This window comes from Uloborus diversus, chromosome 4, assembly GCF_026930045.1.
Source record: "Uloborus diversus isolate 005 chromosome 4, Udiv.v.3.1, whole genome shotgun sequence".
Lineage (NCBI taxonomy): Eukaryota > Metazoa > Arthropoda > Arachnida > Araneae > Uloboridae > Uloborus > Uloborus diversus.
In genome coordinates this window covers 17,709,329-17,733,335 of record NC_072734.1, presented here as the reverse complement: position 1 = coordinate 17,733,335, position 24,007 = coordinate 17,709,329, and the positions used below count along the sequence as shown (strand labels likewise).

At 33.5% G+C, this 24,007-nt stretch overlaps 1 protein-coding gene across 2 annotated transcripts in view; it reads left to right on the top strand.

The window, feature by feature from the left end:
- Positions 1-23,635, top strand: part of LOC129219743 (proton-coupled amino acid transporter-like protein CG1139) — a 50,015-nt gene extending 26,380 nt beyond the window's left edge. For both annotated transcript variants that reach the window (XM_054854032.1, XM_054854033.1), the window contains exons 5-11: positions 550-642; positions 2,141-2,225; positions 4,984-5,262; positions 13,463-13,638; positions 17,599-17,783; positions 20,183-20,311; positions 22,973-23,635. In XM_054854032.1, the coding sequence (XP_054710007.1) occupies positions 550-642; positions 2,141-2,225; positions 4,984-5,262; positions 13,463-13,638; positions 17,599-17,783; positions 20,183-20,311; positions 22,973-23,118 (1,093 nt within the window). In that variant the 3' untranslated portion in view covers positions 23,119-23,635. The remainder of the gene's footprint in view (positions 1-549; positions 643-2,140; positions 2,226-4,983; positions 5,263-13,462; positions 13,639-17,598; positions 17,784-20,182; positions 20,312-22,972) is intronic.
- The last annotated feature ends 372 nt before the right edge of the window (positions 23,636-24,007 follow it).

The window sequence follows — 24,007 nt, the reverse complement described above, 5'->3', positions numbered from 1 at the left end:
CCTTAGAGCAATTCATAACACTTCTATGAATAAATCCTAGTATTTTGTTGCAAATATATATTCTGAATCTGACTACTGCCCTATCCTAAATTTTCTGTCGCAGGCTGCGGCAATCTGCTAGTATGTACCTGATCATTATCTTAACAATCTTGATCTAATCATTATCTTACAAAACTTAGGTCATTTCGAATAAAATTCAATAGCTTGCTCTTACAGCTATTGAATTTTATTTGAGCTGATCTAAGTTTTGTACAAGTGTGCCTGTAGCTTCTTTAAATATAAATATCGAAGTTCCAATTTTCACATCATTGGGAAGTCTATTAAATTCTTCTTACAAATATTGATGAAGGGAAAAAATGCATATTGGTAAAAATAATTTTAGTTTATATCCTTATGTTAATTATGTGTATAATTTTGTGCATAATGGATATTCCCACAAAATATTTAATATTGAGTACATGGCTGTGAAAGTTCAAATTTCAAATTCAGCCTCTTTTTCCATGATGCCTAATATGTTAAATGAATATCAACAAATTTATTTTATTTCAGGTTAGGCGTGCCATCACTTGATTATGCCGGAACTGCTGAAAATGCATTCTTGTTTGGCCCAGAAAAAGTGCGCGGTTTTGCTCCATGGGCAAGGTATTAGCATATATATACATTCATATATGATTATAAATTAAATTGAATCAATTGTTTCAGAAATGGCATAAGTCATACGGAAATCCATTGAACTTGTGCCCCTTCTGAAATAAATGACTCAATTGTGTTTTTGCTTTTTAGCATGAGATTAATAAAGCTTTTTATTTTTTAATAAATAGAATAATACTCAGAGCACAGTACGTGTAACTCTGCCCTCATACAATGTTGTTTTATAGCTGTATAAAATTACTTGACTGAGACTTTTTCAAAACTTGTCTTAGGCTTTTGATCTCAGGCAAATTTGACAAATTGGAAAAATTACTACTTAAGTTGGCACTTTGAACATCTTACCCTGGAGAGGCTGTAATGAGCAAGGGGGTACATTGGGAACTAATAAATTGACTAGGACCAGCCTAGCTGTCCCAGAGCCTGTTGCTGGTCGTCACATTTGTATTTGAAAAAGTTTTTGAAGGGATGATTCTATCCTTAAAGCTGCTGTTCTTTATGCATTCTTTTTCTTTGATTACCTTTAAAGTTAACTTGATGTATAATTTTTTTGAATTTCACAAATTTCTCTCTCTCTCTCTCTCTTGTTTTTTTTTTTTTTTTTTTTTTGTCTCTTCCTCATGCTGATGTGTAACTGTATAATCCTTGTGAAAAATGCAGAAATGACCTGCAGCAAAAAGTATAGATTGAGACATTTAGGGGGGGGGGGGACTCAGGGGGACTAGTGTAGCCAGTACAACATTCGGGTACTTTGTAATAACCCTCCAGAGGGGGAGGGGGGGCATTTTTTGCTTAGTGGTGTTGGGAAGTATTATTTAAAGGAATAATTATTTTTATTTGAAAATTCTAATTCCTCTCCAAAATTGACTAATTTGACTTATTTTAAATCCGAATCCATTATAAAATAGACATTTTGCAAAATCTTTTCAAACATTATCGTAAATAATGTTATTAAAATAAATAAGCCAAAGCCAAAATTAATGCGCCCTGAAAGAAGGTATGCTGCCATATTAAGCAACTTATCAAATTTTTTTGGCACTTGGCATTATTTTGTTTTTTAATATAGCTCATAGATAACACTTAAATTTATGTTACATTAATGTTGAAAGTATTGTTAATTTGTTGTAATTGTACCCAATTATCTTGTATAGAATTGATTCCTTTTTTCCCAAAGAATCACGCTTCCATTGATTGATGAACAAGGCATGACAAAAACAGCTGTCGGTTAATTTACATTCTTTTCTCCTCCATCCTTGACGAGAAAAGTTTTAGCTTTGCAAAACTTTGGGCATTTTTGTAACTTTTTAAAGACTTTCTGTATTCTGAAGTTTTAAAACTAACTGTATTTTGAAACTTTCTTGTATTGAGGTTTTCTACTTTCCTATGAATTTCAAGATACACAGATTCAATTGTGTGTGTTATTTGAAAATTAAATAATAAGGTGATAATTTGTTTAATGAATGATATGACGATTGAGAATATTTTTTTTTAGGACTGCTGTCAATGGAATGTTGATGCTCACACAGTTTGGATTCTGCTGCGTTTATTTTCTTTTTGTATCTAAAAGTTTACATGAGGTAAAGCTTCTTCATGCCTTTAAGAACATTAAATAGTGCTTTGTTGAAATCATGAAAGAAGAAAAGAACAATAAACTTTAAATCATGTAGAATGAAAGTTCTGGGTATCTATTGTATATGCAGTCAACTTTCAATAACTCTAAGTCCCAAGGGACTGGCTAAAACGTTTGAGTTATTGGTAGTTCGCATTATGGGGGAGTTCCACAACAGTCTCAAGAGTTTGGGACCCGATGAAAACTTCGAAATAAAGGAATATTTGAGTTGTAAACTTCAAGTTATCGAGATTCAACTGTATCTATATATGTATAAATGAGCAGAAGCTAAAATTAAATTTTTTACTGTCAGGGCCAGATTTGGAAGTGTGCAGGCCTTTAATCAGGGTTCGAAAAGATCATCATATTTTTGAAAATATCCGATACTTTGATATATATCCAAATATTTTGATATATATGTATACATCCGATATTTTCGACCCGTGAAAGTTAGGATATTTTGTAAAAATTTTACTGTGGGGAATCCCTTTGTTGTGGAGGCCCCGGAGCAGTAGCCCTGCCTGCCCTCCCCTAAATCCTGCCCTCTTTACTATTATCGTAAACAGTGATGTTCCCATCAAACTTTCAGAGGGTATACTCCCAGTAATCAGTTATGGACAATATGTGCATGCGATCGTATACATAATATGTCATAATATGAAAATTTATGAAGCTTGAGGGTATACGCTATATGTCTAAAAAAATATTTGAGAGTATATGGCGTATATGGAATATACCCTATGGGAACACCACTGATCATAAATAAGGCTGGAATTATAGAAAGTTTCACTCTCAAATACCAATGCTAAAAATAAATTTAAGCACCATGGTGACTGATATTTGTTTGAAAAGGCGACCTCCGAAAGAAGTTCTAATAAAAAAAAAATGTTAAAAGCCACAGTATAAAATAGTTTGTACTGATCAAGAAGAAGTTTTCCCACCTAAAATCGCAAAAAGAAAGTAAGTTTTCTTCAAAAAGAATTATTCCCTTTCAGTGATCAAACAAAAACTATCAAGGTTGACCAAGGTATGGCCAAATAGAGCTGCTTTATATTTTCAGTGATAATTGCCACAGGCTGTGCATGTAGTCCTTTTTTGCTCTTTCAAGATCCATGCTACCTGCAGCTCATGGAATGCAATCAAGAGGGCTTTTTTTGTTTTGTTTTCAAGTAATTAATTATAGTAGTTATTTGTTAGAAATAATAGTAATTTTACCATACAAAAAGGGCTTAATTTGTTGTATGCCTAACCAAATAGAGTTTAATCCTACCTAGTAGATCAAAACCAACTTGTTCCAACATTTCAAGTTTTATAACTAAATTATTACCAATATTTCTTTCAAGCTTACAATAAATGAAACAATGTATTTTGAATAGAACACTATTCAAAAACAATGTATTCTGTCTCAAACTTTCTGCAATTGCCTGCCTAAAATGAAATAATTAGATTCATTCATAAAAAAAAGTGAGGAATCAGTAAAACATTATCTATGATTTTTGAAATACAGTCAATTCGCGATAACTGGAAGTCCGATGACTCGAATATTACTATAACTCGAAGTTTTTATCAAGTCCCGACCCCTTTATCTTTCATTCCATGCTAATTATTCTCAATACCTCTAAGTTAACTTCCTTTAACTCAAAATTTTTTCAAAGATGACTCGAAATTTATTTCAAAAGAACAAAAAAAAAAAAAAAAGAAAGAAAGAAACGAGTGACTATGACAGAAAAATTAATTCACCTTCACTTACAATTCCTGCCCAATAGATCTCTAGAGCAAGAAGAGCACCTGATGAGCCAATGTGCAATAAAGGAGTTATACGTGTGGAAATGAGTTAGCTTGTTTTCTTTTGTTGTACTGTACTGTTTACACTTTGACATGTTGCTGAAATTTGCTTTTAAGCTGTCAAGTTTTCAAGTCAACTGACTGTACCTTTATTCAAAAGCTGACTTAAGTTAAGATACGTTCCCCTACATTCTTTAGTTTGATCATTTGCTGATAAGTTCCTGAGAGACAGAGCGAGTCTTCTTTACTATTAAAGATGTCTAAGCAAATACTCTGTCAGTGATATTAAAATAAAAAGAAAAACTTCTAAAGCGGTAGAATCCATGAATCCGAATTCGAAACGAATGAAGATGTGCATCTTTTCCTGAAATAGAATCGGCTCTATTCAAGTGGTTCCCGCAGTATCGAAATTAAAACCATGCTTTTTGTTCTTTTTTTCTCAATATTTTTGATTGAACTGTGCATATCGTGCTTAAAAACTTTTGAGTTCTGTAATTTTGTCTGTCATATGTACATATTAATTAAAATATTTGGTGGTTTTTCTTTTAAAATGTCAAAAACCGAAACTAGCAGTAAGTCAAACTTCCGATAAGTCGAATTTTTTCATCAATCCCTTTAGATTCTAGTTATTGCGAATTGACTGTATATTCAAGTAAGGAAAAAATGTACCAGATTAGTCCCGCAAATTTTATGTGCAGTTTCAAGAATGGAATTCTCCAGAGGTAAAGTTTGTTGTCGGAAATAATTGAAGAGTTAGAGCTACCATAGAAAATTATACTCTGTTTTGAAACTTTATGACGTAACAAGATTACCAGTAAATTAATTTGATTGTTTTAAAATATTTAGTTTTTCATTTATCACTATTGTTTTTAATTCTTTAAAGACATGACAAACCCTCAAATTGTGTGCCTTTTAATACATAAAATTCATTTTCTTTAAAGGTTGTAAATAGTCTTCACGGTTCCTCTCCTTTTAGCATAACAGGATACATGGCTATGTTATTTCCACTGATGGTCATTTTTAACTTCATAAGGAGTCTGAAAAATATCACTCCAGCTTCTTCTGTAGCCAACGTTCTTCAAAGTGTTGGACTTGTTATTGTTCTTTATTACTTGTTGAAAGGACCCCACAGTACAACATTGAATGTATATACTGCTCCCATAGAGAAACTACCTTTATATTTCGGCACTGCTATGTATGCATTTGAAGGAATTGGTGTTGTAAGTTTACTTCATTACATTAATTTTTATGAAATATTTTATTTTCATTACCTTTTTATGCTTAAACTAGTGGTACCCGCACGGCTTTGCCCATAATAGAAAAATTAAAAGGTCTTTTGGTTCGCCTGTATATTTACAAATAATGTATGGTGAATTTTCCCGCCAGTTGGCTTGTACCCATGTTACGGTTCCACGTTATGATAATTTCGTATCTTGCCAGTTGGCTTGTGCCTATGTTACGATTCCACGTTATGATAATTTTGTATCTTGCCAATTGGCTTGTGCCCATGTTACGGTTCCACATTATGATAATTTCGTAAATAATGTATGGCGAATTTTCTCGCCAATTGGCTTGTACCCATGTTACAGTTCCACGCTATGTTAATTTCGTATCTCGCCAATTGGCTCGTGCCCATGTTACAATTCCACGTTATGATAATTTCGTAATTTACTCGTCCATCTTATGATAATTTTGTTCTTAAAATCGGAATAGAAAAAAAACGACATCGAATTTTTAAAAAATCGCTTCGAGGTGCACAGCAGGTTTTCTAGACTATAAATAATCTGTTTTCACTGCATAAGAGCATTGCCTGGATGTTTTATTTTTAAATCTACACAACCATTAATTATGTTTTATTGTTATAATGCTCTACATTTTATCATCAGGAAAAAAAATCTCTTAGAAAAATGTTCTTAATTTTGTCCTAAGTGCAAAGTAAGATGAAGATAATATCAGAGCAAGAAGGTATTACATGACAACTCCATTTGTGTAAAATTTTGATAAGCGAAAAAATTTTTTGCGTTTAAATTGTTATCTTTCTTTGCTGCCTTTAACTTTCATCATAAGTTCTTGCAGAGTGAACTTGAAATGAAATGAAATGAATGAAAGGGGGGCTCAACAGAACCAAGCACTGTGACCAGAGGTCTATTGTACTAGTCCCCAAACAGAAGTCTTAAAACAGACCAGTAGCTGAAGCAGAATTCAGCAAGCACCTAATAGGAATATCATGAATCTCGCATGGTTCAAGTGAATGATGACCAAGGTGTTCAAACCTATAGGCAGAAAACACTTCACAATCACACAGGGTGTGAAAAATAGTTTCCTCCTTAAAGAGGTAACCTCTGCAAATTGGATCATTGCCGACACCCAGTATAGCAAGATGCCGCTTTAAGGTATTAAGTCCAGTAAGAAGACCAAAAGCCTTCCTAATACTATTTTTGTTAAGCAGTCTATTGCATTTCTGACTTAAGATCCTCAGAGAGAATCAGGTCTGTCCTCCTTAGAAAGACAAGCTGAATATGTTCAATGTCATCGCGAGATAACCTCTCCGACGGGAGGTTTATCTGACAACAGCCATCTTAAACATATGCACTGCTTGAGCATAGGACTGTGGTTGATCAATCCTTACTATTTAAGATGCAGCAGTTTGCAGGGGAAGGAGTTGAAACCTCCGATCGATGACGTTTGGTTTCTCCTACCTTCTCGGGAATGGCTGGCCCAGAGGCTTTCACCTTCTGTAACAGCCTCCCCTCTCCTGCCTGCGCCTGTTGCATTTTTGTGCATAAATGAGTACCCCCTGCCCTCCTTCTGCAGTGTCGGTGGGTTGCAGATATACCCCCTCACCAGTTGGTGGGTTGCAGACCTGCACCCTTCACCTCCTCCTCCAGCAGCAAGGTTGCTGGTTCTCTCCTTCAAACCAGTATCCAGCTCCAAAGAAGCTGGGAACTGTGAGGTGGTAAAAGGTCAACACCCCCACACAACCACCCTGTACGAGTGCAAGGCAAATTATGACAAGGTTTTGCCCGGTTCCTCGAGGGGACCGTTTCGACATCATGCAACTGAGATGCCATCCATCCATTAGCACGGTGCCTCACACAGGCATCGCAGCGTTCCTATATTCCTATATTTTCCTATATTTCTGAAAAAGTTCCTATAATTCCTATATTTTCCTATATTTTCAGTTTCCGATTCCTTTTTTTTTTTACTTTTCTCCACGACTTTTGGCTACCGCCTTTTCCGCGATGCACGTGCAGCCGCCATTTTATCTTTCCTACTGTGCAGGGCTCCCAAATGGTTCGCTTTTCCCGCCAAAGTCCGTGTTTTATGGTAAAGTCCGCTTTAGACTTTTAACATTATGGTCTGATTAGTTCGCTTTTATATTGTTTTTACTTAAATATCAGATTTTAAAAGTTTTTCATTTCGTTAAAAGTTACTGTTCTCCCAAGCCCCAAGCACGCCGCCGCAGCACGTGTTAAACGAAGTTCGTACGCCCATGAAAAACCTTGAAAAGTTCTTGGGGGGGGGGGGGGGAGGTCACACACACACATTTACTAGTGTTTGAAAACCTTGAAAAAGTATAAAAAGTTTCTTTATTGCTTGAATTTATTTATTGTTTGGATTGTGCTTGTAATTCTTTTAAAAATATTTCATTAGTGCAATTTTCTGAACATATATATTCGATATGATTTATCGCGAAAAATTGCTTTCGTGTTTGAGGTTTCAATCCTTTTGCATCTTGTTAATATTTTGATTCTTTTTACAATCCAAAGTGATTTTGACATGTGCTTACCTTAGCTTAGCTTATTTTTCGTTTAATTTCAATAATTAATGAAGGAATTATTTTGGAAACCATGGCAACATTGAACTTACTCGGCTCGGACGCGGAAAAATGCTTCTCGCTTTTGAAATTTCAATCCTTTTGCATCTTGTAAATATGTTGATGTTTTCCACAATTAGATGTTATTTTAGTATATGCTACTTTAGTTTAGCTTATTTTTCGTTTGATTTTAATAATTAACGAAGGAAATATTTTGGAAACCATAACAATAACATTGAGCTTATTCGGACTTCGCGGAAAATTGCATCTCGCGTTTGAAATTTCAATCCTTTTGCATCTTGTGAACATTTTGATGTTTTGACAATTGGAAGTTATTTTGACATATGTTTTTATAGATTAGCTTATTTTTCGTTTAATTTCAATAATTAATGAAGGAATTATTTTGGAAGCCATGGCAACATTGAATTTACTCTTGTAACTATTTTGTAATTACATCTTGTAAATATTTTGATGTTTTCCACAATTGGAAGTTATTTTGACATATGCTACCTTAGTTTAGCTTATTTTTCGTTTAATTTCAATAATTAACGAAGGAAATATTTTAAAAAACCATAACAACATTGAGCTTATTCGGAATTCGCGGAAAATAGTTTCAATACTTTTGCACCTTGTAAACATTTTGATGTTTTTGACAATTGGAAGTTATTTTGACATATGCTACTATAGATTAGCTTATTTTTCGTTTAATTTCAATAATTAACGAAGGAATTATTTTGGAAGCCATGGCAACATTGAACTTAATCGGATTTCGCGGAAAAATGCTTCTCGCGTTGGAAATTTCAATCCTTTTGCATCTTGTAAATATTTTGATGTTTTCCACAATTGGAAGTTATTTTGACATATGCTACCTTAGTTTAGCTTATTTTTCGTTTAATTTCAATAATTAACGAAGGAAATATTTTGAAAACAATAACAACATTGAGCTTATTCGGACTTCGCGGAAAATAATTTCAATCCTTTTGCATCTTGTAAACATTTAGATGTTTTTGACAATTGGAAGTTATTTTGACATATACTACTTTAGATTAGCTTATTTTTCATTTAATTTCAATAATTAACGTTGGAATTATTTTGGAAACCATGGTAACATTGAACTTACTCGGACTTCGCGGAAAATTGCTTTTAATGTTTGAAATTTCAATCTTTTTGAATCATGTAAATATTAAAATATTTTGCCCAATCGAATGTTATTTTCCCATATTCCAACTTAGATTAGCACGTTTTAGGTTTAATTTAGTAGAAAATAAATAAATTTATTTTATGGGAAGCATGCCAACATTGAACTTGGTTCGTGAAAATTTGCTTCTCTGAGCTTTCAATCGTTTTGCATCTTATAAATATTTTTATATTTCTGGCAATTAGAAGTTATTTTGACATGCTACGTCAGATTAACTCGATTAAATTTTTACTTAAATAACTAAAAAATTAATATTTTTTGTGTTGTTTAATTCAAGCTTATTTAGTTTTCCAAACATAATTTTGATTATCATTAGCTTATTTTCGGTTATTACTGTTTTTTTGTGTGGGAGGGGGAGGGGTATTAAATTTAAACAATTGAGCACATAACATTTTAAAGTAGCGTCTGTATATGAAACAAAGTTGAATTATGTAATTATATGAAGTTGAATTTGTACATCATTTCATTGTCATGATGCCTGCTGCTGTTGTTGTCGTGTGCCAAGTAGGCTGGCAATTTGAGGTGCACTGCTTCACTTTTCCAACTGTAGAGTAATTTGGTGTGAAGTCCGACTTCTGCAGTACACACATGCCATAAGGACCCGTTTATAGGGGACAAGGACAGGAGAGAGAAAGTACGTCCATGCCCGAGCCGGGATTCGAACCCGGACCTTCCTATCGCAGTCAGACTTCTCTGACCACTAGACAAGGCAGGCGGCATGATGCCTGCTAAAGGGGGGGAATTTGTTCCCCCCCCCCCATAAAAGTTCAAAGCACTCATGGCCCTGCAATCATGGATTATTTTTTTTTAATGTAAGCTTTATGATTCTTGAAAATATACTTTGAATATGAAAATTGCAAAACTATGCCTCATGTGATCTGCTTCTCTTTGTGATTGAAAATTTCAGACATTTTTAGGGAAACTTTCAATACAGTAGATCTGTTTGGTGTGTGATGAATTCATATCGGTGGAGAAGGGATATAAATGCTATTAAAGAAGCATTACAGTACAGAAAAACACAAAAATAATTTTAAACTATAGAAAGATGAAGCACAGCTTCATCTATCCTTCAGTGAGACTACCAGCATCCCTGGTTCAATTCAAAATGTATCATTACGCCCATTTAGTTCTATGGAGGCTGCCTTAAGTGCTGTGCTAAGTGCCTCCCCCCCCCTCCCATCCAAATGTTTGTGTAAATAATATTATTCAATGGATAAAAAGATCAGTTGTGCAGAAGGTGATAAAGGAATTGTATCATTAAAAATCAGTATTATGGTTAATTAACAAATTATTTTCAGGGATTTAGCAGCAGGCAGCTAATTTGCCTTTTGATGCTTCCTTGTGTTTAAATGAATGGTCCTCTCAAGATCCTCTTTTTAATCCTAACTGGTCCTCTTTAGTCCTCTTTTTGATTGAAATTGGTCCTCTTTTAACCTTTTCTAAAACTAAAATGTGTTGGGAGCCCTGCATTAGTTTCTAGAAAAGTGAAATTTTATCTGCACAATTGCATTCGATCCTCATTGATTTGGAAGCTTTGGTATGAACTTAAAGAAACGGTTTTGATTACTAAAATGCAGTTTCCTAACGACTTCTCATTTATTTATTTTGAAGTAATTTAAAAACCTATTTTAACTTAAATTTTCCAAAATGCATGTTTTTGTAAACAAGTGCAAGGTTCTATTTATTAATTTTTTTAATGAAAGTAGTAAAAACTAACCCCCCCCCTCACTTTTTGTACTTTAAAACTTTGGGACAGTGGTGGCCACCAAGTTTTTTAGGTCTGGATTATTTTGCTTTAATGACCAAATATTTCTAAATCAAATATATATTTTACTGGGTGTCCTTCAAAGTCATGGGAAATCGTGGATTTCAACTATGATCGAATTTGGTACTGAAAAGTCAGGATTTTCAGGGGGAAAAAATGGTCAAAAAGTATCATATCAGAGATTTTTCTGAAAAAAAAAACACAGTAGACTCTATACATTTAAATTTTTACCTGAACACTTTTTTCTAGAAAAGAAAAGGAAATTCACAATAATTTCTTTTTCACAAAAATAAAGAAAATTCAAAAAAAATATTTTGCTTTTTCGCATAACGGGGACTTAAAAAATGAAACCTGGATTGACCCCTGATATTACTGTGACATGTGACTTTGATTTCAGCATAGCACATGTTTCAACAACTTATAAAACTTTAAGTTTGGCTTTTACTGCATTGTCAAGTGATAACATAAATTAGAACAGAACTTCACGAATTGCATTCTACTGTACAGCTTGCCCATCGCAGTATCGGATCATGCAAAATCTTTCATTAAAAATTAGATTAGTGACACAACTATTTTAAGAAAGATTTGTGTTCATCTACAAAAAGTTTCGTCTATTTTTTTTTATTTTTAAAGAAGTATGCCTTAATATGTTTAGTACAAATTACAGTTTTACGCTCTTTTACTGTTTGTAAAATTGATTTTGTGTGTATTTTTAGACTTATTTATGCGTATGTATTGCACTTATGTCAGGTAGTGTAATTACATGTTTTTAATCGAATAGTAGTATTGCATTTTGAAAAAAAAAGTCATACTGGCGAGCTTTGTTATCGAAATTCCTGTATATCCTTTTTTTTTTTTTCAAAATATTCCTATATTATTTTGAAAAATTCCTATATTGTTTGCAGAAAATTCCTATATTTTCCATCGAATTCCTATATTTTTTTCAGAAAATTCCTATATTTTCCTATATTTTGTTGGCAAATGTCACTTCTATCCCTGCTCACACCTTAGATTGGGTATCCATTTTAGTCACCTTTTACGACGCACATGGACTACGTTGCGACTATTCTGCTCCGGTCACCACACGGAGACAGTGTGAACTTGGTTTCTGTACATGCAAAAATATTTGCTGATTAGTAATCAAAACAATCTTTTAAACGTGTTCTAGACTTTACTGAAATATTTTTTTAACTAAAAATCAACAGGATTAAATGTACAATTTATAGATTTTTTTCACTTAGTATTTCCTGATATCAAAATTTTTCTTACAATTGTGTTTTCGAGTAGTTTTCAAAGAAAATAATTCAATGAAATACTGCTCTTAATCATTTAATAATTTTTTGACCAATTTCAAGATCTTTTAATTTATTTTCATAGTTTCAGAAAAGTTTTATTCATTATTCAGTAAACATATGAATTAAACTCACAGTTTTCAGTCAAAATTTGTACCTAATAAACTTTACATGATGTTGCTGCACATTAAAGATAAAGCTAGCATCTGTTTCACTAACTATGATGGGCCACACGTACAGGACAAAAATATGCTTTAATTTCATTAACATTTCGTCATTATTCTTAATATTTTAATGAAACAGGGGTAAACAATTTTTTTAATCTTTACATTTGATACAAAGATACTCCTGACACAATTATATTTTTATTAAACAATTTTGTATTTAAAATGAAATTTATTTACATGCGTCACATGTGGCAAATCAAAAGTCAACCTCTGGTAACTTGCTTATGAATAAGCTAATATTTTTGCTCTATTAATACAGCAATGACGAAACAAGTTGTCGATTTTGAAAGCTATCGTTTCAACATAAAGGAAACATATCTCATTAGTTTAGAAATAATTATTTAAACGATTGAAAAAAAAATATTTATATTCCCATTCCATTGAAAATGGTCATTTTGTCCCAAACGTGACGGTTCCTATATTTCATTAAAAAAAAAAATTTTTGAAGAAAACTTTTGCTTAAGAAGTCACACATGCCTTTGTGATTTCTTAAGCAACAAAATTTTGTTCATCATCCTTTTAAATTATTATTTTTTATGAAATATATGAAACGTCACGTTTGGGACAAAATTGCCGTTTTCCATGGAACGGCCCTAATATTCCTTTTTGTTATGCCAAAGTTTATTGAGTTTTTAAATTTTAGTCAGCATTGGTCAGTATTTTATAAATTTTGGTCAGTAAAGTCAGTATTTTTACCCCCTGCAGTAGCTCTCTCTTAAGAATTCCTGCACCTGGGATAGGAAATGGTAGAAGATAATCCCTTTTCATCTTCTTCTGTCTTTGCTTTTATTTCTATAAAGAAAGAAATCAGTTAAATGTGATCAAGTCTTACCACCTAAATTTCTTAGAGCTTTTCTTATTCAGCCTGAAACAAAAACAAAATATTTGTTAGCATTGATAGAATTTGATATCAACTTGTTTACCACACATAATGTACATAGCTTTTAGTTTATTTTTATTTTGAAAAAACTTGTTACTATGAACTTTTTTTTTTAATTTTGCTTTATTTATTATTATTTTTTTCTTATGAACACCCAAGGAGCTGGTGAAAATCAGTATCAAGTTTATTTGCATATATATTTTAAATAGTTTACTCACAGATTAGTAATGTTTTCGTATAGGTGCTTCCCTTGGAAAACGCAATGGCTACTCCTGACGCTTTTGGTGGCTTAAATGGTGTGCTCAACACTGGCATGGTGATTGTTGCCAGTCTGTATACAGGCGTTGGATTTTACGGGTATCTGAAATATGGAGACAATGTGAAATCCAGCATTACTTTTAATTTACCTGCAGGAATGTAAGTTATCAATTTGTATCTAAAAATAATTATTCTGGTTTAGAAATACCTTTGTTCCTTGCCCATACTTTTATGCTATGCAGTTTTTTCCTGAGATTTATTGTACTTTAAAACGAGCTGATGTGTGCATCACATGACTTCCTTTTACTCCAATTTTAATGTAATTTTCTCATTATTGGCAATTTTAATGTGATTCGATAGTTTACTCTCTAAATATCCCCACCAGTGGCTAAATTGAAACCAGATTTTAAAAAAAAAAAAAAAAAAAACTGCCAAATTTGTTGCCAACTTGGCGACCAAAAGACTGGCGGTATATCGCCAAGTGTCCGCCAAATTATAACACCACTTGAGTATGCATCAAAATTAGCAACAATTTCCCCCCAAAATGGGGTAAAAGACCCCCTTAGAAAAACCGGTATGCAACCAAAAGGGGAGGTGCACGACTAGAACCCATTAGGAGTCTACGTACCAAATTTCAATTTTCTAGGACATACCGTTCTTGAGTTAGCAACATACATATGCACATACATACGTAAATACAACGTCATGAGAAAAGTCGTCGTAATTAACTCGGGGAGTGTCAAAATGGATACTTTGAGTTTTTATACGTTCTTAGGCACTTATCCGCGTGTGGTCAGGTTGAAAAAAAACTCAACATTCATTTGGGGGTGAGCAAAATGGAAGTTAAGGCTGATTTTTGAGTGAAAATTTTTTCGCGAATACAATACTTCCTTTTTTGTAAAAGGAAGTAAAAAAGCTTCCTTCGCATAAATATTGCTATTTGTGTGTTTGTAACTAAACAAACAAATGAATAAATATAATGCTGCTCTCATGCACATTCTTTGAGTTTCGTCTCAGCGAATACAATCCTACAATTACAAATAAAAAGTTAATTTTTGTATGAGATACAATAACATTTTAAGCATTAAATATGAGCAAATAGCAATTAAAATTGCAGACACATGTTTTGAGGTAATGATGACATGCTTTTGAATTATTTAATCCATTATATTGCTTTTTTCAATGCAATATAATGAATTTGTATCCATGATAAGTTTTCAAATTATCTATGCATTTACAGTTTTATTTAAAAAAAAAAAAAAGAGCTGATGTGTGCATCACATGACTTCCTTTTACTTCAATTTAATTTCATTTCCCCATTATTGGCAATTTTAAGGTGATTCAATTGTTTACTCTCTTATCACCAACAGTGGCCGAAATAAACCAAATTAAAAATAGATAAATAAATAAATAAATCGACAAATTTGTTGCCAAGTTGGCGACAAAACTTTGCGACCAAAAAACTGGTGATATATCGCCAAGTGTCCAACAAATTATAACACGACTTGAGTTTACATCGAAAATAACAATGATTTCCCCCCCAAAAAGGTGCAAAAGACCCCTTTAGGAACACCCGAATGCAACCAAAAGAGAAGGTGCACAACTAGACCCCACTAGGAGTCCACGTACCAAATTTAAACTTTCTAGGATATACCGTTTTTTAAATCATGCGAGATACATACGCACATACATACGTACATACAGACGTCACGAGAAAAGTCGTTGTAATTAACTCGGGGATCGTCAGAATGGATATTTCGGGTGTCTGTACGTTCCTAGGCATAGATCCACGTGTGGTCGAGTCGAGAAAAACCCAACATTCATTCGGGGGTGAGCAAAATAGAAATAAGGCCAATTTTTGAGTGAAATTTTTTTCGCGAATACAATACTTCCTTTTTTGTAAAAGGAAGTAAAAAAAGAAAAATTAATTTGAATTTTGTTATTTTGAATTCAAATTATGTTTTTTGCAATCACGAGTGTGTGTGTGTTTGTGTGTCAGGGGTATGTGTGTTTGTGTGTCGGGGGTATGTGTGTTTGTCTGGGGGTATGTGTATGTGTGTGTAGGCATGTGTGTTTGTGTCTGTGTGCAGGCATGAGTGTGTGGGTAGTTGTGTGTATGAGTGTGTGTGTGCATGGGGGCCGGGTATGTGTGTGTAGGCATATGTGTTTGTGTCTGTGTGCAAGCATGAATGTGTGGGTAGTTGTGTTTTTGTGTGTGTGCAGGTGCGTGTATGTATGCGTGTAAGTGTAGGATATGGACACAACCTGGAGACAATTTTCTCTTGAGGAGCAGCATCGTAAGGTGGCCGGTCAAGGATGATGCTGCAGAGGATGCTGGCCGGAAAATAATATGATAGGACCTCAAATCAGTCAAATGAAAGCAATAAGCAATCATCATTGCTCAAAAAATTATTTTTCATGCACATTTCTTTATTTAACTTTTGAATATTAATTATAATGTACCTCTAAAACATTAAGAAGTGTTTGTTTACATTTTCTTATTGTTTCAAAAAAAGTGGATGCTGTACATTATCTCTGTTCAAAAATGTGACTTGTTTACTTTGTGGTAAACATTTTTTTTCAAATGTACCATATTTATTTATGGACTCTGTTAAAATACAAGTTGTGGAATGCAGATTTTATTTGTTTGTCATTGTTTGTAATTGAATCTGTAGAATCCTGGAATGCATTTATGTTAGCAGTTATCTGGAAGAGGATTGATTTACGGGTTGAAGAAACAATTTTACATTGAAATCCGCTTTGAAACCCAAATTTTCAGCCGCTACCGTGCTCAACAATAGGCTCCATTTGCCTCTTCACAGAGAACAGGTTCATTTCATGGTTAAAGTCAGTTGGTGGAATGTAAAATAAACCTTATAGTTTAGCTTATTGCAGTCAAACAGTAGTGCAGCAAAGGGGGGGGGGGGGGGAAGGGAGGTTGCCACACTTGAAATATTGGAATTTTGTAATATTTAAAAGTGTATAAAAACAATTAGCTTTTTACTCAAGATGTTTCAGACAGCAAAACTATATTGATTCACTAGGGAGAAAAATTCCCAACTTTTTCAGTTATAATTGCTCATTTTTGAGAATTGTTCATTTCAGAGTATAGCTGGTTAATTATGAATTATTTCTTGCTGTTTCTTAATAAATAGAGAGAGCTACTTACAAACAAAAAAGCAGCGTTTTAGTTTTAGTTTTTGTGAAAAAGGAAAACCTTCATGTTAAATGTACTGGCAGGGTAGCACATCTTACTCTAGAATGAACTATTACTTATAGTTTTAAATTTTCAAATCACCTCTAATGTATGCTGTCACTAATAACTGAAAATTAAGATAGATAATGATTTAATCATATAAAGTTTAACTTTTTGTTAGGGTCTGTCTATGAATGATATCACACTGTTTTTCAACACATTTGACCCCTTCCTCCCTGTTTCAGCAAGAGTCACACCTCCACCTTTGTCACATGTCATGCTGTTTTTCATAAGCACATTCTTATTTTAAAAAATGCATGATGTCACTCTTCTTGTTACCTCCCTTATCATACACTCAACATTTCACGAACCCCCTCAAAGCATGACATCATTTATAGACAACCCCTTAGTTTTGTTTTATAATTAATACTTCAAAATTGAATTAAAATGTATGTTTTGAGATGTTTTAAACATTATCTTTCTTCAGTAAATTACCCTCAAATCGCCAGGGCTAAAGCAGAAATACATGAAATAGACCGCCAGCTCAGTCATTTCCAGCCGAGGACTGCAGTTTCATGCTTATTAGCACTCATCAGCCCGGCATAGGAAAGTGACTGAGCTGGAGGTGGAAAACCTCTTAAGGAAGCCAAGAGTGCGAAACAAACTGGTAGCTAATATAGAATTAGCGCAGACCAGACGAGTGACCGAAGCAGTGGTTCGGTTCAACTCAAGGATTGAAGGCAAGGCATGGTATATTCGGTAAATTACCGCCCAATAGCCAGGGCTAAAGCAGAAATACATGGCAGTCCTTGGCTGGAAATGACTGAGCTGGCGGTGTATTTCATGTATTATCTTTCTTATTTTGTCGCTGAAAATTGAAACCATTACACCACATACCATTTAATGTTTTCCTCTATTTTCAGCACTAGCGAGGTGGTTCGATTGATGTTTGCTGTGGCTATTTTTCTGTCTTACGCTCTTCAGCTGTACGTGCCTTTGCAAATTCTCTGGCCTTATGTAAAGACGAAGTTTAATCTGCAACGATTCAGCCAGAAGGAGCAATTGATTCTGGAATATATATTCAGAACGTTTCTGGTCTCTATCACATGTAAGAATGAATTATGTTTTTTTCCCCAGTACTCTAACTTTTATTCCTTTGCGATCCTACGTCGGACTATGTTAAAAATTTGCCATTGTTGTTCTATGTTGGGCAGCTTCCAAAGCGTGTTTAAACTGCTTTATAATTTTCACAGGCTTAACCACATAACAATTTCATTTACAGTCAGACCTCCATATATAGAAGTAGCAAATTGCCTGAAAAAAATGCGATATATAGAAATTTCGATATTTAGAAACAATCTTATTTTATCATAAAAATATCCTAAAACATTAAAATTAAAACTAATTTTCGTGCATAAAACCCTATTTCTAATTTAAACGAGCATCAGATTAAATGAAAGTTAATAAGTTAAAAATTTAACAGAAATTACATTTTCCCGCCTTCATACACCTTCAATCTTCGGCAATTCAACTTGAACCGCCACATTAGGGGATTTTCGTTTTGACAATGTAATCGAGAGAAAAGTAAAAAATCAATCTACTTAACTTGAATGATTTTTGCTGAAGCTAAAAAGACTAGGAATGATAATCAACAGACAAAAGCGATAACTTGAAACTGATTTTACAGTGTTACTGGTTGCAACTAAGATTTGAAATAAACTTGAGGGGATGTAAGAACTCCAGAACGGAACAACGACCCTATCTACACACCCCTGAATCCCAGATTCCTAATGAGTTTCGCAGCAACCTTTAGTGATCATAATTTTCTCCACTAACCTTCATTTTTCATGAGACAAACAGTCTAAAGTGAAAAAAAAACTACGAATGTCTCGAAAAAAAGTTCGATATATAGAGATTTTTTCAATGTATAGAAACAATTTTTCTATGTAGTGAACATAGAAATTTGCTGGGATTTCGATATATTTGACTGTATTTTCCAAAAAAAAAAAGTCATTTTTTAATTGCAGTTAATAAAATGTTTTGTATTTATAAAACGGAAATAACAATTAAAATCATTGTAATTGTGGAAATATAAATTAGAGTTTTAAATTTTCACTGCTAATTTTCAAATTATTGCTAAACTATAACAACTTATAATCTACACACAAAACTGGTTTTTCAAGAAAAGTATCTGTCAATGATATACAACTATTGCTGTCTATTGACAGATACTTATATTATGCTCTGAAATCAGAGATAAAAATGCATACAAAACAGAAATTAAGTAGAGGAAAAAATCTAGACGTACGATGTGGGGGCAAATCAAGAATTGGTAGATTGCTGATGAACGTTCCGTGTACGGCTAAAACTGCCAAGTAGTTGAAATGGCGTCTCTAAGCACGATCCTTATCCTAGGATACTTGTATGACTTAAAACACTCTGCAGTTACATTTTATGATTTCTTTGGATTTACTAGGTGCGAAAAACCTTTTCTTTAAAGATGAACCTCAAACTTTAATGCTTTATCGTTTTACTTTATCTGTTGCTTTATGACATGCCCATCGTTTGAAATTATTCCAGGGGAGGGGGTGCAAAAGGTTTGTACTCAATGCACACTGTATCAAAAAAAAAAAAAAAATAAATAAATAAATAAAAGAGCATGTCCCCATGTATGGCAATAATGCATTGACATTTTAAATCCAACGCAATTGCCTCTAAGGACCCCCCCTCCCCCAATGAGAAGCCTGTTCTTTCTTGTTTAAATGTGAATTTCATGTAAATGTAACAATATGTAATTTAATTTGCGCTGCAAGTACTATTTCAGTAGCGCAGTGTGAGGAGACGCTGATATGCTAAAAGTTCCAGTTTAAAAAAAAAAACTTTCGAAACGTACATTTATTCACAAGATTTAAGTATTCTTGAGTGCAGAAAAGAATAGGTTTTAAAAAAGAGATAAAGAGAGGCTTATAAATTTGGCGGGACATTATTTGTTGTATGATATCACTTCTACTTTTTGTTTGCCTTTTTATTTGTTAGAAATGTACTGTTAAATAATGATTCAATATGAAGCGGCGAAGACAAAGTATATGTTTGTATTCTGGGTGCCCTAGAATTTTGGAGGATAAAGCAGGCTTTTGGGTAATCCAGGTCCTACATGGTTTGATTATAAGTTGTTACCTTGAGACATGAGAAAGTGAGGTTGATGTTATAACATTGTTTCCTGAAAAGAATTTTTCTGGTTTTCTCCTATTGACAAATTCAGGTGGCATCCAAGCATAGGACTCCTGTGGGGAGTTGACTTTTTCTATGCCGTTCTGAGTTGAGACAGTGTACCAGACTTCATCTGGCACGGTGTAGTTTATTGCAGGGGCGTGTCATTACAATCTCTGTTTTTCACCTGAGTTCTAATCCTGGTGTGGGAAGTGTTTGATAAGCAAAATGATGATTCAAAGTGTCATGTGATAAAATGTTTGCGAGTTTGTATTTCACGCTTTTTTTTTCTTTCAGTTGCGATGGCAGCTGTCATTCCTATGTTACATTTGTTCATTGCATTGGTTGGGGCGATGGCTAGCAGCTCTTTGGCCCTCATATTTCCTCCCATTATAGAAATGGTGATGGTCTGGGAGTCAGGTATAGGTAAGTCTTTGATGTCTCAAATAAATGTTATTCATTCTCGACAACTCATTGCTACTGTAAATACTATTGCCAGCATTTGTGAGTTGAAGTATAAAGTATGAAGTGAAAAGGGGGGCGCTTGAAACTAGTGCAAGCACCGAGACCTCAGGTCTATTGTACTATCCCCGCTTAGACTACTAAAGGAGCCCAGTAACAGAAATAAATTTCAGCAGTTGCCTAACCGAAATTCTAGGCAGTTCCCAGGGATCTACCTAGTGGTATCCCAAGTGCTCAAATCTTTGCAGAGTAGAAGTCACATTCACATAGCACATGAATTGAGCTTTCATCAGCCATATGACATCCTCTACACGAAGGGTTGTCGGTAACACCCATCAGATTAAGGTGCCTATTAAGAGAGCAGTGTCCAGTTAGTAACCCAACAGACTTCTTCATCTCATTCCTACTCAAGTTAAACAGTTCCTTGGATCTGAGCCAGGGAGGCTGCTGGTTCAGTGTCTTGGCCTGTCTTTGAGAGTCGGACTGAAACCACAGGCCATATGATTCATCCATCATCATGTTAAGGTTACATCATGATAAGGATATTCTTAAGAGATCAGTTGAATGAACACATTTATGTTTTGTACATTTGTAGAGGTACGGTAAACTCCTGATTATACGCAGCCTTTCTCTTTAAAAGAAAATGCCGATAATCAACTGAATGTAGATAAAAGCACCCATTTTTACTTAACATGTATAAAATCTATTTTTACATTCATATTTCTTCCTTGCACCTCCCTTCCAATGACATTAAACCTTCCAACATCACCAAAACCTGACTAGTTGAAACCTGGTTTTTTCATAACACTACTTATACTTACTGCTTTAGATCTACATTACTTACTGATTTTTAGATCTACACTACTTACTGCTTTACATCTACCATACATACATGCGTAAACAAGTGACCGGACCAGTCTGTTCGAGAAAAATTCCCCTATCCTACCCTACCAATTTTTGGTGCAACCTGGCTTGATCTGTTTCAGTAAATCTGTTTGCAGAATTTGTTCTCATATGTGTGTAATATGTTAGTAAGAATGAGCAATCCTCTTTTTGCTTTTACGTACATTTTTTACATGTACTGTTGTCGATTTAGCTATAGTTGAAATGTATGTAAGAGCAAGATTGTTTTAAGCTATTGTATACACTAATATCGTTTTTTACCTATATTTTGCGAATTATCCACAGTTACCGTACCTATTCCATAGATACTCAAGAGTTTACTGTAGACAAAAAGAAATAATTTATACAGGGCTTCCAACTGGTCCCTTTTCCCCCTGAAAGTTCCTAGTTTAGTTTCAAGCCCTTAAAAGCTCCTTTAAAAAAATCTCGGGTTTTCTTTTTTTCCTTTTAAATCTCAGCTTTGAGTTTTCCCTTTAAGCACTTTTATCCATTTGCATTTTTTATCTAAAATATCTAAATGTGTTCATGCCCTTACCAAGATAATTTGCAAGTTTTGAACCAAATGAAGACATGGCTGCTAGAGTTCAAAACTATTGATTAGGTGTAATAAACTCATTCAGTATAGTTTCCTATTCAATGAAAAGTAATGTTAATGTAAAAAAATAATTTTCCAGCATATGAATCGGCAAAAAATGGTCGATTTTTATCAGTGATTGGCCAAGGACCAAGTTGCTGATTTCTGCCAATTAATCAGTGCATCTCTGATTTTAACATTAAAAAGGCAGGTTTGCCAATCTTGGAGAAACAATTTGAGGAGCATCTGTGGTGATTTTGAGGAGCAATGTGAAATTTTGCAGAGCAATTCGGTATTTTGTATAAAAATCAATAAAAGTAACTAAAACCATTTAACTAAAGTTGTTTTAGAGCTTTAATAACCATTTTAAATATGAGTATAAAAATAATTACTCTTAATTTAATAAAACAGCTTTAAACACCATTTTAATCTTTGAGTATAAGCATCTATAATTTCCCATATTAACATGTTTGACATGACAATAGCAAAATATAAGCTTGGAAATGTTCGGGCAGGAAATACGGAGCAAAATTAATTCTTTGCGGAGCCGCGGAGTATCGCTATTTTTGCGGAGCAACTCCGCAAAATGCAGAGCAGTTGGCAACCCTGAAAAGGTGTGATAAAGAGGTTCCTTTTTGGTCTCTTTTTATTAAGAATTTAGTGCTTTTTTCCCTAAGGACAAACTAATTAAACTATGCATTTGAAGATTTTTTTTTTTTGGAAACTTTCCTTTCTCTTAGAGTTATTTTACACTTGTAAAAGTCTTGAGTGAGCTCCCTATAAATGTAGATACAGTGAAATCCAATTACAAAAAAAGTCAAAGGACCACTAATTTTGTTAATTGCAATGGGATTCAAGCAATGTAATGAAGTTAAATCAGGACTGAAAATTTAATTTCTTGAAGAAGATATTTCATTTTATTAGAATTCTTTGAAACATATTTTGCTGTATATATACAAGAGTTCATAACTCTTGTCTACCTCCCCATTTTGCACCGATAAAAGAGCTCGCTTTGTTACCCTCAAAATATCAAAATGGCTGTTTGCGAATTTTATGTTTAAATGCAGTTTTAATTACATTGTGTTATTTGCCTTTTCATTTCTGCATTGATTCTTTGCTATTGCATTAAAAGAACTTTTTTGTTTCAGGCCGAGGAAAATTGAGGCTCATCAAAATTAAGAATGTTTTTCTCATAGTGTTTGGTTTAACTGGAAGCATAATTGGCACGACCATGGCAATAAGAGAAATAATACGCTGTCTTAAAAATCCTAACGACCCTTCGTGTTCTGTGTAGTTTTTTCTATTATTTACAACCAGGGACCATGCAGTTTGTGATGAATGTCAGAAGTTCATCCATGTGTTTTGTTTTAATTCATCTCATTTAAACCTTTGACATCGAAATCTTTCTTTTTCAAAAGTATTTTTCTAAGATTAATTTTTAAGACTTCTTATTTGATTTCGACAATGTGATAAATGCACAATGGGTTTTTAGCGTTATACATTTGTGCCCTTTTGCAGTGAACAACATAATGTACTACTTTGGTAATACATTTAATGATTATTTTTATAAATGCTTGCTTTTTTTCTCCCCTTTTTGTTAAACTGTGAAATAGGTAATTCACACTATTTATTATACACTTTGGATAGCACTGTTTTTTATAGTTTGACTATTTGAACTCATGAACAGAAAATAAGTTTGATTAAAACTGATGTTCAGTAAATTGAAAGGTTAAGATACAAAAAAGCTTTTGTAACAAAGATTAAAATAAAATAACACATAACAAACATTTAGCAACAGTTGAAAGGAAAGTGCTTCCACTGCATCCAAGGGATGTAAAACAATATATATATATATATATATATATATATTTAATTTGAATACTTTTCAACTGTTTCAAAAAAAAAGTGTACATTTTATGAAAAAGAGATTAAAAGTCCAAATATGTTAACGCATATGTGTTCTGAAAATATCTGGATATACAAAATTCAATTTTGCGATGGGACGGAGGAATATTTATTGAATGTAGTAAATAAAATCTAAGAATAGATCAAAAAGAACAATCAAAGATTATTCAAAATTTTCTGAAAGTTTGATCTGCTTTTCCCAGTTTAGCAGTAGTACCACAATGTCTGTTTCTTTCATTTACAATTCTCACCAAAAACAACTTGTTTACGTGCTTAAA